Source organism: Megascapheus bottae, chromosome 2 (genome assembly GCF_031878675.1).
Source record: "Megascapheus bottae isolate mThoBot1 chromosome 2, mThoBot2.hap1, whole genome shotgun sequence".
NCBI classification, from domain to species: Eukaryota; Metazoa; Chordata; class Mammalia; order Rodentia; family Geomyidae; genus Megascapheus; species Megascapheus bottae.
Window position 1 is genome coordinate 85,549,032 of NC_143510.1, and position 15,886 is coordinate 85,564,917.

At 45.4% G+C, this 15,886-nt stretch overlaps 1 protein-coding gene across 3 annotated transcripts in view; it reads left to right on the forward strand.

Annotated features, from left to right (window-relative positions):
* The window catches only part of Rfx4 (regulatory factor X4), a 129,692-nt gene extending 113,901 nt beyond the window's left edge, over positions 1-15,791 (forward strand). For all 3 annotated transcript variants that reach the window (XM_090328565.1, XM_090328566.1, XM_090328567.1), the window contains 3 exons: positions 4,601-4,763; positions 6,612-6,750; positions 14,225-15,791. In XM_090328565.1, the coding sequence (XP_090184691.1) occupies positions 4,601-4,763; positions 6,612-6,750; positions 14,225-14,497 (575 nt within the window). In that variant the 3' untranslated portion in view covers positions 14,498-15,791. The remainder of the gene's footprint in view (positions 1-4,600; positions 4,764-6,611; positions 6,751-14,224) is intronic.
* The last annotated feature ends 95 nt before the right edge of the window (positions 15,792-15,886 follow it).

Genomic DNA, 15,886 nt, shown 5'->3' on the forward strand with positions numbered 1-15,886 from the left:
ACACACACACACACACACCAATTCCATTTCCAATGATGGAATGTATAATGCATTTCATTAAGGTTTTTCTTTTTACAGAGGCAGTGCACATTTAGTCTGCTATCCTAAAAGATATATAATTATATAATTTCACAGGAGCTTTAGGACATAGCACCCACTGGAGATGTGATCATTTTTTGAGTTTCGCTTCTGATGTTGCTCTAATACAAGATACTTAGTCTGTTGCCACAGTCATTATCTTTAGTGAGAAAGGACATGACGTAGGGGCAAGCAGCAGGAAGAAAGGCCACCTTCAGCTGTATTGCCAAAGGAGAACTGTGGTTTCAGGAAAAAAAAAAAGTGTGTTTAGAAGTTTATTGTGATGGGTAAAATTACTGTTGGGTGATGCTTCATCCCTATTGTGTCAGTCAGCTTTCCATTGCTATAACACATGCTTGAGACAACTTTGCCTCTGTTTTAGATATTGCAGTGTATGCTCAGTTGATCCTGTTGCTTTGGGCCTGTGCTTGGCACATCATGGCAGGAAAGGCAGAGCCACTCACCTTGTGACCCCGAGTAAAGAGAGTGAGGGGGATCTAGGTTCCCACGGTCCACTTGAAGGATATGCTTCCAGTGACATAAAAGCCTCTTGCTGTCCCTCGGGCGCTGTCCCTGAGCTCTTCAGCTGGATGCAAGCGCTCTACCACGTTGAGCTACAGCGCCACTTCTGGCTTTCTGGTGGTTAGTTGGAGATAAGAGTCCCACATACTTTTGTGCCTGGCTGGCTTTGAGCCATGATCTAAACTCAGCCTCCTCAGTAAAGCTAGAATTACAGGCATGAGCCACCACCTGTTTTTTGTTTTTAAATATAATTTTTATTGTTACTGTTCAGGTATTGTACAAAGGGGTTACAAGTAAGGAGTATATTTCTGTTTGGACAATGTCAACCCTTCCTTTGATTTTTCCCCTCCTACCTCTGCCCACAAGTTACATAGTTCCTTTTCCACATAGTGTGTGCTGCATACCATGATTGCATTAGTTCATTTTAACTCTCTCCCTTTCTACACTCTTTTGCCCCCACCCCAAATTAAAAAAGAAAAATCAAAAACACTACCACCACCACCAACAAAAACCCATGTTTCCATTTCCTGGAATTTGTTTCAATAAATAATACGTTGAATGTTCACAGACGTTATACCTTTGTCCTCCTCCCCTGAATTGTATCCTCCTTTAGTTTGTGAATGCTTGGAGTTCTATATAGGTACCATGTCAGTTATATTTTCAGATCTAGCTTCCGCATGTGAGTGAAAACATGCTGTTTGTCTCTCTGAACTTGGCTTACCTCACTTAACATTGATTTCTTCCGATTTCTTCCAGGTCCATCCATTTCCCTGCAAATGACATATCTCATGCTTTCTAATGGATGAGTAAAATCCAATTGTATATAGATATACAATTTATTGAACCACTCATCTGTTGTAGGGCATCTGGGCTGTTTCCATAACTTCGCTATGATAAACAGTGCCGCAATGAACATGGATGTGCAAGTCTCTTTACCGTATCCTGACTTGTAGTGATCTGAGTGGATAGATGCCGAGAGTAGTATGGATGGGTCATTGGGAAGTTCTATGTTTAGTTTTTTTAAGGAACCTCCAAACTGCCTTCCAGAGCAGTTATACTAGTTTATATTCCCACCAACCAAGCAATAAGGTTCCTTTTTCCTCATATCCCCACCAGCATTATTTGTTGTTTGAATTCTTGATGTTGGTCAACCTAACCACCTTTAATCCTCTGTTTCCTCATCTACAAATGGGGGCTAATGCTTCTATGGTTGTCTGTAAGGCACTTAGCCTAGTTCCTGGCCTACAGTAGATGCTCAATAAATGTCATCTCTTCTTCATGTTCTTGGAATTAATCTCTGTCACTTCCTTAAAAGGGGGCATTCCTTATACCCCAGAAGATCTTTCTACAAGGCTCTGTGAATAATAAACTAACATAAGGTGCATATTTTCTCTCATATGTAGATCTATACTATACATATAACGTGAATATATGTGGTCATGTAATATATACAAGGGAGAATCCCAATGATGATAATACTAATTAGACAACTAATTTGATGTGAAAACCAGGAAGCCAGAATGTGTGTTGTTTCATGAGTTGGGGGGAGGCTAAATGGAAGGGAGCAGATGAATGGAGAGAGGAACCAGGTAACTGGAGGAGATGCATGGGACTGAGAGGTGGGGATAACAGTTGAAGGGCTGACATGGATCAAGATGCTGAATTGAAACCTATTTGTACAACTACTTAAAGGTAATAAAAATAAACACAGGGAGTTGAAGAAAGATTCCATCTCCACCTTCCTGCAAGATATTCTGTCACGTACTTGACACAGTATTCATCAACCAACTCTGCTATGTTCTGCACTTCGATGTAGCTACCCCTGGTGCTAGATGCAAAGCCTTAGCAGACCATTTCTACTTGTAAATTCTTCTGGAAAGACAAAGGAAGGCTATGCTGCAAAAAATACCCAAAAGGCCAATTTTTCTCTCTTACATCACTGAGCAATGGCCATTCTTAGCAATTCCTCCAGTTTTCCAGGTACCTACAAGGGGATGTTACATCCTATTCCTTCTACCTTCCTAAAATAGGTTTATTACCACTATGTTGACTATATATATTATATATGATTTATTATACAACATTTTGAAAAAGTGTGGTCAAGAAATATTTTTTTTGCCAGTCCTGGGCTTGAACTCAGGGCCTGAGCACTGTCCTTGGGCTTTCTCAAGGCTAACGCTCTACCACTTGAGCCACAGCACCACTTCTGGCTTTTTTCCTGTATGTGATAGCAAGGAATTGAACCCAGGTCTTTGTGCATGGTAGACAAGCACTCTACCACTAGGCCAAACACCTGACCCCAAGAAATAGATATATTTTTTGAGATATGTTGGAAGGTGGTGTTTCTTTAGTGGTGAGTTGTGAGAAAAATGAAACCCACACCTGTGAGTATTTGTGATAAAGATTATGTGATAGATCTCATTTAGGATAAGCAATATTCATGTATACAGCAGTGTTTTCCATGATAGTAATGTAGGCTGCTCCATGTCAATTCAGGTTCTGGGTGACCAGACTTACAGTACATAAGGTAAATTTGAGTAGCTTTAGATGAGTATCCATGCTTTTTCTTCTATGGCTGTCTTCCTGGAAATATATACCCAACAGATTTTTGTTTTAAATTTTATCAAGAATTAAATTGTCTGATAAGTTTATCTTATTGCTATCAGCAATTTCTTAAATTACATTAAAAAAAACTCTTACCATCTTAAAATATTCTAATCATCCTGAGGGTGTTTAATTTTGTCACCTTTTTTCCCTTCCCCTAGTCTTTAGCACTTTTGAGATACCCAATTAAAAGGAAATAAATGGAATTAATAATATGTATGGAATAGGTCACAGCTCAGGTCACTGTCTAATAATCTTCAAAAAGGCCTGGGTAGTCAGAGCCCAATAATCTACTTAAGTTTGCTTAAAGCAATTTGTTGGCTCCTTAACACCTGTTGAGTTAAGCGTTGAAAAGTTAATTTGCAATGCTGGCCTAGGCTACCTCATCCCAAGACTTTTTTTTTTTGTCCCTCCTCCTTCCCTTCCCTCTTCCCCCCCTCCATTTTTTCCTATCTTCCCTTTGCCTTTTCTTCCTTTAAAAAACATCTTTCGGGGATGATACTAAAAGTTGAACTCAGGACATAGTGCTTGCTACGTAGGTAGTTACTCAACCACTTAAAATCGTGGCTCTCAACATTCCTTTGCGCTAATTATTTTTGAGATAGGGTGACTGGACCATGATCCTTCTGTGTATTCTTTTTTTCATGTAATTGTTATTGTAATTAATAGAAGGGTTACACTTGCTGCCTATTCTCTTCACCATAGTTAGGATGACAGGTGTCTGCCACCAGGCCCAGCTTTTCCACAAGATTGGGCAAGAGCTAGATGGGGGTGAGGAGTGGGGTTTCATAGACTGCTTTGCCCAGGGTGGCCTGCCTTAACCATGGCCCTTCCAGTCTCAGTTTCTTAAGAAATTAGGATTCTAGACAGGCATGAGCCACTGGTGCCCACTTAATATTTTCAATGAATGTCTTTGGGCCAACAGACTGTACTGAGTTCTGAGGAATCTAATGGTGAACCAAATAGAGAAAATACCCATGTCTCCATGGAGCTTGCATTTAACAAATCACATTCCACTCAATAGGCACCACGAAAGTGCACCCAGGGCACTGAGGAACTCTTCTGAGGTATGGGGTTAGGACACAAGTAGTCTTGTCTAACAAGTGGGTGCTAAAACAAGAGCCAGGATTCCTATTAGAAATAATGGCATGTGTAAGGTGCTATGGTGCAAAGGGCCTGTGGTGTTGTGGTGAAAATGACAGCTTTGCTGAATTGACCAGATATAAGGAAGGCAGGGGAGCCTGGAGGATGTTTGCAGTGCGAGCAAGCAGCAGTGCCAGAGACACACAAGCCTTACAAAAGATTGTGGCTTCCATCTTCAGGCCAGTGGGAAGCCACTGCGGTATGGTAAGGAAAGCTGTGTTAGTGAACAGTGCATCTTCATTTGCCTCTGCAGGAGCAATGCAGTCCTACACGTGGTCTCTGACATACACGGTGACGACGGCCGCTGGGTCCCCAGCTGATAACTCCCAACAGCTGCCCTGCATGCGGAACACCCACGTGCCCTCGTCCTCCATCACGCACAGGATACCAGTCTACCCCCACAGAGAGGAGCACGGGTAGGCGCTCGCTCCCCAGGGACGCTGAGGTCCCCAGCATGCTCAGCCCTGTGCTGCGCAGGGCACAACCAGCAGTGGGGGAAGACGGAGAGAGGGAGGTGGTAGTAGTCCCATTTTACAGATAAGGAGATCGTATAAGGATGACCAATGGTGGGGCCGCAGGCTGAGCACGCCTCATCCCCAAACCCACGTTCTTCCTCCCTCTAATCCCTTCCCAGAGCAGCCTTTGATTCACTTTTGTGGCCTTCAAAAGCGTCACTCACATCTGTCAGCCTAGCTACTCAGGGAGCTGAGTCTGAGGATCGCTGTTCAAAGCCAGCCTGGGCATGAAAGTCCATGAGACTCTTAGCTCCAATGAACCACCAGAAAACTGGGTGTGACACAATAGCTCAAAGTGGTAGAGCTCTAGCATGGGGCTGAAGAGCTCAGCGACAACACCCAGGCCCAGAGTTCAAGCCCCATGACCAAAAGGAACAAAAGAAGGCTGGGCACTGGTAGTCATGCTACTCAGGAGGCTGAGATCTGAGGATCGAGGCTCAAAGCCAGCCCAAGCAGGAAAATCCGTGAGACTCTTAACTCCAATTAACCACCAGAAAACCTGAAGTGGCTCTGTGGCTCAACCGATAGAGCGATAGCCTTGAGCTGAAGAGGTCAGGGACAAAGCCCAGGCCCAGAGGTCAAGCCCTCATCCCCACACCCCCCAAAAAAGAAAAGAAAAAAATGAAAAAGAAGTGCCTTTGAGCAGTGATTCTCCACTGGGGGAATGCTTTGTAATCCTGGATACATAAATCAAAAAACAGAACCAAACAAACAAAAAACAGAGTCTCAGCATTCGCCGTCAGGGACAATCTTTATCAGAAAGCACAGACCTGACTATGTCTTGTGTGTGTGTGTGTGTGTGTGTGTGTGTGTGTGTGTGTGTGTGTGTGTGTACGTGTGACGTGTGTATCCCTTAGGGCTTGTACTCAGTGCCTGGCCATTGTTCCTGAGGTTTTTTTTGTTCAAGGCTAGCACTCCACCAAAGCTCCATTTCTGGCTTTCTTTCATTTTGTTTTATTTTTGGAGAATATGTCCACCATTTCCATGTCCCCGAGCTTCCAATAGAGCAGACATTTAAAGCACTTTCCACACATTTAGAATCTCTTCCCAAAGTTGTTTTTGAATCTGTGGTGGCCATGCGTCGCTGTAAGATGTTAAAGACAGTCATGATAATAGTAGGCTGTGGCTTTAAAGATGATCAGCCATGTGAACCCCCAGAATCACCTCTTTAAAGATCTCCAGCCATGTGAACCCCCAGAATCACCTCTGTTGCAAATGCAGCGAACAGGCTGTGCACAGCCCAAGACCATGCAGTGAGGAGGGGGTGGAACTTAGCTTATAACTGAGGTCTCTGGCACTAGGACAACCATCATCAGTGTTTCTCTCAGAAGAGGGGCTCTCAAAAACATACATCCTCCATAACGGCCAACCAGAGACCCCAGTAATGCAGAAAACACGAATCCTAGAGCCATTGCTGCTCTTCCTTCAGGATCTGACGTGGGGCTTTGTCTGCAATTGGAGGGTTTCTACCATGAGTTAGGTCTTTGCTCAGGGCTGGATTCCATCCCCGAGTGTTCCAGCTCTGTCCTCAAGGGTAATGAAGGGGAAGGAAAGTCCACTGGGAGTTAAACACTTGCCACAACAAGACCAAAGTGTAGAGGTGGTAGACACCAAAGCAAAGAAGAAAGATGGGAGAGGGGAGAACAGGAAAGAGGGGGGAAATAGATGAGGTTGATTTTGTAAAGCTGTCAGACTGACTTGTTCTCCCGGTTATGACTCACACTATGCAACATGCTTGCTGTGTCCCAGGTACCCGGGAAGCTATAACTACGGGAGCTACGGCAACCAGCATCCTCACCCAATGCAGAGCCAGTACCCGGCCCTTCCTCACGACACAGCCATCTCTGGCCCACTCCACTACGCCCCTTACCACAGGAGTTCTGCCCAGGTGAGTGAGTGGGCCTCCTGGCTCGATGCACTTGTGGTCCAGTCTGGTGAGTTGAACATAGTAAGTCTTCCTTTGGGAGACTGTGTGTGACGCATGGTCCCCAAGGAGACCACAATCTTTCCATCAGCACCCGCTCTGCCCTCCCAAAAGGAGCCATGGCTTAACCCCCAGTGAGAATCCTCAGTGGCTGGCCCCAGTGGGCTCTCGGCTGGCCACTGCCTCCTCTCACTTATCTGGGTAGCTTAACCGGTCTCTTTTGGTCCTCTCCTCTATTAGAGCCTTCTCACTGGTCTCTCAAGTCTCCCACGTTTGTTCCTTTTCTACCCAACCCACGCAGAACCATACTCAGAAGGATCCTCCACAAATGGACACCCTGTCTGGATCACATTCAGACAATATATCCCCTTGGGTTTCTCCCTGTCCAACAAACCATCTGAGGTGTCCTGAAATCAGAGTTGCATCTGGGACACAAGTGTTGGGTCTTCTCTTGGTCTGAGACACTAATCACTACCTTTAATTTTGCATCCTGAACATCTCTGCATCCTGGCTGCTCTCGCCTAAGCATGGGTCGTTGGTGTTTCTAGCCTCCTTGTGGGCCGTGTCTCTAAAGTTTATCTCGCCTCTGGTTAGTCCTTGACACTGCAGCACTGACCACAGCAATCCTTCTCTGGCCCATCATGGCTTTTAAGGTCCTGATCAAGTCTTCAGCAGTTTTCCCATTACTTGTTACCTCTCTAGCCACTAACTGCTGAGGCCCCTTGATCTAGCTGCCCCAGCCTATTTACAGTTGTCCTGTTGGCACAGAACGTGCTCATATCTTTGTAGGCATTGTTCCTCTCCGTCTGGGAGTTCTCCCACTTATCATTCAGGACAAGCATCTCACAGTCTTCGTGGCATTTCCTGAGCTTCCTACCATGCCCCTCTATGGGCTTCCAATGTCTCACTTTTTGTAATCAGCTGACTTTCCTGTCTATAGGAGACATCCCACCCACCCCCAGACCTTGAAGGAAAAGAGTAAATCTATATCCCCATCACAGGACATGATACTCATCAAAAAGATCAGCTAACTAATGGGGCCGGGAGTTTGGCCTAGTGGTAGAGTGCTTGCCTAGCATGCACGAAGACCCGGGTTCGATTCCTTGGTACCACATACTTAGAAAGAGCCGGAAGTGGCGCAAAGGCTCAAGTGGTAGAGCTCTAGCTTTGAGAAAAATCCAAGGACAGCACTCAGGCACTGAGCTTAAGCCCAGGACTGGCAAAAAAAAAAAAAAATCAGCTAACTATAGCATGTGCTGCACCAATAGTTTTCTACATCCCCCTAGATAATGCTTACCAAAGAGGAAGTGAGGCTCAGAATAATTTGCTAGAGCACTAGAACCTTAGGCAATGTGGCTCGTGTCCAGGCTCACAAACACACCCTGTATGGCCTCTTTGATGTGGCCTTGCTGCTTCCTGGGCAGATGAATGTATGGAAGGAGCCATCAGCACATAGTATGATAAGCGGAGAATGTTTGTTCTAGTCTATAGGCACAGGAAGTCACGGCTGGTATTTAAGCCAAGGGATGGCAAAATCAGAGCTATGTTTCAGAAAGAAAGCTCCCAGGAACCCCACAGGATGAGCCAGAAAGGGACTGGTAGAAGCAGAGAGTCCTGTTCCAAGGTGCGTGCAGGAGGCTAGGAAAGAGACTGTAGGGTAGAGGCTAGGTTCACATTGCATCAGCTGTCAGCATACAGACTTGCCACTCTGGGAGGGCACAGAGGAGAATGTATCCACAATACTTGGACATTCAGGGCAAACAGGAGTCTGTTTTGATTTCCATCTCAGTACCAAAGGGAGCCCTAGTGTAATCCCCAGACAAGCCAAGAAGTTGATTCCACTAAATCATCGCCTAGGGCATTCATTATAGGGCTCCACCTGCGTCACACACAGATGCCAGCTCCATAGGCACAGCCTCTCCTGAGAGCAGAGGTCCTTGCTTCTCCCCGGATCTGCTGAATGACTCAGAGTGATTCCATGGTCCTGGACATGGCATACTCTAGGCAGCTCATTCATGTATTTATTTGCTCATTCATTCATTTATTCCTCATATGGTTTCTGGGTGCTCACTGTATGCAAGTATGGCACCAGTTCCTGAGGATGCAATGGCAAAGGAAGAAGTGAGCTTTCTGTGGAAGACAGCAAGAGACAACAGAACCAAGACACAGGCCCGGGGTTTATCTTCTCTCCTTCCTTGCTCCTGTACCCTCCTCACCCCAGGAAGAGCTGGTTTTCAGGGATGATACTTTTAAAGCCATTGCCATAAAAAGAATCTGAGATCTCCCCAAAGCCTGGTGATCAAAGACAGGTCTGCAGTTTTAGAACATAAACTCTCCAACTTTGAACCACAGCCCCAAAGCCTGTGACTCTTGAAACTACTGTGCTCTGGAGAACAGAAGCTAATCTCTACTGCTACTCTCAGTAAATTGCAAGTTATCAAAGAGATGAAACATACACCCCAGATACTTTATTTCCTTCTTTGTGGGTGCTTTAGTCTAAGGGGGAGTGTACAGAGGAAAACCCATTGCAGGGCTCATTCATTTCAGCTTTGCAGAGCGGACGTGAAGTCGCCCCATCTAGAATAAATGAATATCATTCACACCGTACTTGCTGGGGAACCATCAATCTTGAATTAGCAAGAAAGCAAGAAAGCAAGAAAGCAAGAAAGCAAGAAAGAAAGGAAGGAAGGAAGGAAGGAAGGAAGGAAGGAAGGAAGGAAGGAAGGAAGGAAGGAAGGAAGAGAGAAAGAAAGAGAAATCACAGACAAGTAGTAAAAAATGGCACTTATTCATGACCTGTAGAGTAACATCTGCAAATTATTTTCTGTTAGATTGCCTTAAAGAATTCTATGGAATTCAGTAACCATGTGTATCCCAGCTTTATATACAGGAAGTCATTTTAATTTGTTTTTCAAACATAGACTATCTTTCTACCCTACTTGATCCTACTTGTTTGGGTAACATCGACTTCTGGGTAATGCAAAAAAAGATAATGCCTCCCAGCCTGGCTTGAATTCTTTTCACTTCTGAACTACTGGGTGGGAATATTTCTGAGCCACGTGTCCATGGAACCCCAGCCCTGTCAGCAGCCATGAGTGTGCATTTGTGACTCTCAAGAGTGCCAGGCCACTTGATCAACTACAAGGTGTATGCTAGAAATACACTTAGAGTAGACCAGAAAGTAGTTGTTCATTCCTCTTGATGGCCTGATTCTCCCAGATTTCCCAGCTACCTGATCTGAACCAATCCAGGGCCAGTGGTGCTAAATAAATGTTTATTTATGGATCTGCACTTTGGGGTTCTGCATCTTGGCTCAAAGGAAAAACAAAACATAAAACAAACCTATTCATCAACCATAATGCTGCAAGATTGAAGAGTATATGGGTTCTCTGGTTCAAATCCCAGTCATGATTAATGCCGTGCCTACGTGTCCTCATCTGGAAAACAAGGATATTGTATCTACAGAATGGAATCAAATGAGTTCACTAAGGTTAGACTAGAACCTGGCTCAGGGTTAACACTATCTGGATGTATTACCAAGCTTTGTCACACTTACAACATTATATAATTAATCTCTGTCCCCTCATCATACGGGATCTGTGGATGCAAGGACTAAGTGTTTACCATTAATATTTGCACAGAGCTCAGCCCTTAGCGGTTACTCACTATGTCCTTGTCAGTGAAACCAAAAGGGAGTCATTTCTTATTTTGACACCAACTTGCCCTGTGTGACAGGTCACAGGTCAAACAGGTCATTTCCCAACTTTCAATCTCACCTGTAAAAGGAGAGGCAGGTCTACCAAGTCTGTCACTAAGGCTTTTTTCTATCATTAATGAACCCCTAGCCTATCCTTCACAGAGAGAAACACCTTAATACGTGAGAATTCTAAGTGTTTCACAAATAGTCGTTCTCTTCACACTGACCTTAAACGTTCAGCAGATGTGGACTCTTGACAAAAGAGTAATCAAGGGCTATGGCCTCTTCCAGAAGAGGCAAAAAGGAAACCTGCCTGGGGGCAGTCCCTGGTAGCCTCCCGGGTGCAGTGAGAGCCGCCTTTCATAGGAAAACAGTTTGTACTCTGGCTTGGGCCACCTTTCACCCCTTACTTGAGGAGAGGCCCATTTGGTAAGGGGCTGGGATAAAGGACTCATTCTTTCCTCTCGGAGTGTAGGAAAGTCAGCCCCTGGTGTAGGGAGTCATTTCCCAAAATAGACTTCCTAATAGAGCTCCAAAGAGGCCAAGAGGCAATCGCAGCTGAGATGGACCTATGCCATAGCCACTCGGAAGCAGCTTTGACTGTGATCACACCAGTGCACAGGCACACTCACACACGCACATGCACAGGCTCACAAGCACCCTTCACGCACAGATCTCAAGCAGTGGTTAACTAGTGATTTACCTCCATTTTAAAACCAGCAGCAACAGCTTGTGATCTGACCCACAGAAGAGTAATTTCCTGTCATGGCAGGCACAAAACCTGCCTTTATTGGAACAGCACTTTCGGGACCCCAGGGTGAAACCAGATGTAAAGTGTGAAAGGTGAGGTGGCTGCCACAGGCCAGCCTCTACCACTCTTGCCAGACCAAATAGAAGCTCCATTGCTGGTGTTAAACACCAGGCCAAGGCAGCGGGCAGTCTGACCATCTTGCCTATCAATGGTCTCCTCACCATGGGGAAAACAAGTCACTGACTCATTTGCAATTAGCTGACCTAACAGGACAGAATTTTCCATGCTGGATTCAGTGGTAACAGAATTGTATTGTCATACTGGAGATATTTTGAGCCAATCTCATTTCCAGGCAAATTGCTCTTTAGAGTCTATGACACAAGCTCTGGGACACAGCTGCATGGAGGGTCCTCGACAAGGCACAGAGTGGGAAGGCGCTCCATGCACTGTTACATGTTACCTACCCAAGGTAGGGCCAGGAGGACTGGGTCCTTCAGCAAACTGGGGTAAAATCAGCATTAGAGGACTTGGCTGTGCAGGGGAGGAGAGAATTTGCTGAAAGATGAAGGCAGACAGATGGACTTTTCTAAGGATGCCTGTGGAAGAGAGCATGCCCTCCTCCTCCCAGGGGATTCAGAAGTGATAGCTCAAACTGGTTTAGCCTGGAGAAACGGCTACCCCAGGAGTGGGTTCTTATGCCAGCTCCTCCACCAGTTGCTCTATAGCTCTGAGCATGGATTCTAGTGTATTTGTTTCTACACTATGAGTCCATAGAACATGATATGGAAAGTTGTTTTTCTAATAGTACTGTTCCAATGTCCATTCATCAAGTATGGCTTAGCACCTGCTAGGTGCCAGGCAATATGCCAGTGCTGGGAACACAGTGTGAACATGACAGAGCCCCACTGGGAGCAGATGAATATAAACCAGTGGAGACAGCTGCCAAGCAGCATAGCTAACGAGGACCCAGCCCCAGAACTGGAGGGTGTGGGGTGTTTGGCTTCCTAAAACAGAATGTCCAGAAAGAGTCTCTCTAAAGAGTTTAATACTTGAGCTGAGATCACCAGAGTGGTGAAAGGGCAGGTGTGGTGGCCCTGAAGGGTTCTGGGCAGAGGAAACAAGTAGAAGCCAGCTCAGGATGCCACCAGACCAGAGGTCAGTCAGAGCAAGGGCATCGTGGGGTGAGGTGACACGTGCCAAGGCTGTCTTATCCCTTCATACTGGTATTCTTTAATGTTATCCCTTCAACACACCTGGGCTCTGGTTGTCTTTGGGACTTAGAGAACCCCCCTCTCATCGGCCTGAGGACCCACCACCATTCCACACAAACAGTGCCCTTTGGGGCTTCACGCCTTAGAGCACCTGGGTCTCAGCCAGTGTCTCTGATCTGATCTGAGATTATGAAAGCCTTGCTGTGCTGCCCGTGGTCTCCTTAGCAACAGCCCTTGGTCCTTTTCCCATGAGTTCCCAGACACCACCCACGCCCTTCTCCCTCACTCCTACTTGTGCTTTTGACACAGAGGGGCCATGCTTTGCTATGTGAGGCACTGGATCTTACCTAAAGGAGAAACTCCCACTACTTGAATTCTGATCCCTCTCTTCTGACCTCTGCATAGCTGATTCTCTTTTCAACACTTCAGGCCCACCTATGAGCTTTGCCTTGATTCCTTTGGGCATCTCTTCCAAGAGGCACCATGGTTCCCTGTCCCCTGGTCCACATAGATGACAGGGAGCTGCCATTGTTGTCACAAAGCCCTTCTCCTGCTGTCTAGCCTTCAGCCTGTCTGTCTCCCTCACAGGAGGCAGCCTCCCACCTAATCCCTTGGGGATCCACTCTCCAACTGTCAGGGAAGACAGATGGAGAGCAGAAGAATTCACACATTTACACACACTCTCTCTTCCTCACTGCCCTTGCCATCCTTGTCGATTGGTTCCAGTCCTCATTGGGGTGGCTCTGGGCACAGCAAGGACCATCTTTGTGCAGACTGGCCCTGGCACATAGGGAGCCCCTAGCTCCTCCCCTTCCTCTACTCTGAGCAGACTAGAAGGGGCTTATTTGCATAGCTGTCTTGGTAACAGGGAAGAATGTAAGAGCAGCAGCACCCACGGGCACTTCATTCACTCCAGAGTTACTTCTTTTACTCCTAATCCTTTCTAGAGCTGCTTCCCTTTTTCGTGTCCCTTAACACCTGTTCTTCTGGCCAGAACGGAAGCGCCCACCTCTTGTCCCCTACCTTGGCTCATCTCCACTCCTTCCTCCACATTTCTTTCACACCAAGCCCGGTAATTCATCATTTCCTACTCACATATCTTCAGGACCTCAGTGAATTTGAACATTTTTTCCTCTGTATACTAGGCACTAATAATAACCTTTGAAGTGTCTGGCTTGCTTTCTTCCCCACAGCCTGCTTTTCAGGCTGCAGTTCATAACTGAATCTGCTGTAAAAATGCTCTTTTTTTTTAAATAGTGACATTGTACTATTTGCTTGAGTTGATGGACCAGGACCTATCACATCTCCATAACTAAAACTGAAACCCACAGCTACCTAACCACACCTCCATATATATGGAACCTCATGTGGACTTGTGTACACACATGCAAGCAAGCACACATGTGCATCCATGCTTATGCACACACACACACACACACACACACACACAAACACACGGGACACACACACCAACTCTGGAATGTCCAGTGGGGCTATTTCTTTATTTGGGTTTAACTTCTCAAGCTATGGCACTTTAAAAGCAGAAAGCTAGCATTACTGCTTAAGTAAACACACCAGCCAGGCTTGGCTATGAAATCCCTTGCACTTCTCCTAATGATGGTTTCCTCAGACCAAGGTTTAATTTTGCAGAGACTCACTGGATATATTCGCAAGAATAGCACCTCAAGAAATGTCAACTGTGAACATGGTGGTGGGTAAAATGTTGGTGCAACTTCAAGCTAATTTGAACTTTTGTCAAATTTCTTTCCCCTCAACAAGTACCCTTTTAATAGCCCTACTGCCCGGATGGAACCTTGTTTGATGAGCAGTACTCCCAGGCTGCATCCGACCCCAGTCACTCCCCGATGGCCGGAGGTGCCCACAGCCAACACCTGCTACGCGAGCCCATCTGTGCACTCCACGAGGTATGGAAACTCTAGTGACATGTACACACCCCTGACCACGCGCAGGAATTCCGAGTATGAGCACATGCAACACTTCCCTGGCTTTGCTTACATCAACGGAGAGGCCTCCACAGGATGGGCTAAATGACTGCTATCATAGGAATCCATATTTAATATTAATAATTAATATGAATAATAAACCCAATACCCTCCCTCCAGAAGACACTATCTCTACACACCATAACCCATGGGCCGTTCCCAGACATCCATTTTCTTCATGTAAGGGAGGATGTTCGTTATGGGATGAATAAACGTTAGTTCAGAAACAAGACTTACTAAAAGTCAGTGGAACTGGGTTCCCATAAGCCAAGCCAGACTGGACTGTTGATATCGCGCACTATCTTGGGCAGGCCAGTCTGTGTCTTTTCCCTCTGTTCCATGACTTTGTGCTGGCAACTGTTCCCTATAGGCAACTTATTTCTCCCCTTGACAAAAGCTCTTTAGTCTTGAAGGAAGGATAGCTACTGGAAAAGGAATCTGGTTTGTGTTCTTGGATGGGCACATAACTGACCAAGCGCATTCACCTGGCCACCCGTCTGTCATCTCACTGTACAACAAATAGCCCTCTGACAATGTTCCCCTGCCTCTCTTCTTCCTGGTGGTGTCATCTCTGCTTCCTGGAGCACCAGGACTCAATGGAGGTTTCTGGAAACGCTAAGCTCCCTCTTTTACTTACATTGCCCTGGACTATAAGCACTGTTCTGAGGGAAAGAAGGGGCTTGTCTCCTTTGCCTTAAGTTGGTTGAGGTCTGTAGGGGACTGGTTCTTCTACATACCAGGATTTGTCCTAAGTTTGCACAATAGTTTGTGTCAGCAAAAGGCAGGCGAGGGTTTTGCTTTTGTTTCAAGTTCTGTGAGAAGGTGGACTCATCGCACTGAGTACCACACTTCAACTCTACTGTGTTAACTTTGTAAAGTTGGATGGACCAAATTTTCACTCACCAAGCACCAAGTGTGAATCTGACTTTCACGGTTCCTTCATAAGACTATAATAATTTCCGACACTTTGATAGAAAAAAAATTTCAAAGTTGTGCCTTTGAGCCTATACTATACTGTGTATGTGTGGAAATAAAAATGTATTGTACGTTTGGAAATTTTTTTGTAGGCATCTTTTTTGTCAGATATGTAGCAATTTGTGAAGTTTGTTTAGCAATTAACATAGGTTTTCTTTCTGTATTATAAAATGCACCAAGCAATTATGGTGGACCTATTACCCTATGGGTAAGAAATAAATGGAAATATGACATCGGATGTTTTAGCAATTGTTCTGTAAATAAAATCTTTGATCACACCACTCAGTGTGATAATCATGTCTACAGCTAAAATGGAAATAGTTTTATCTGTACAGTTGTGCAAGATATGAATGGTTTCACACTCAAATAAAAAGTATTGAGATGACCTGTTTCCCTTTCATTTTGCACTTGATATGACGCCCATGTGTGTATAAAATACAAATAACACACTCAGTGTGTAAAC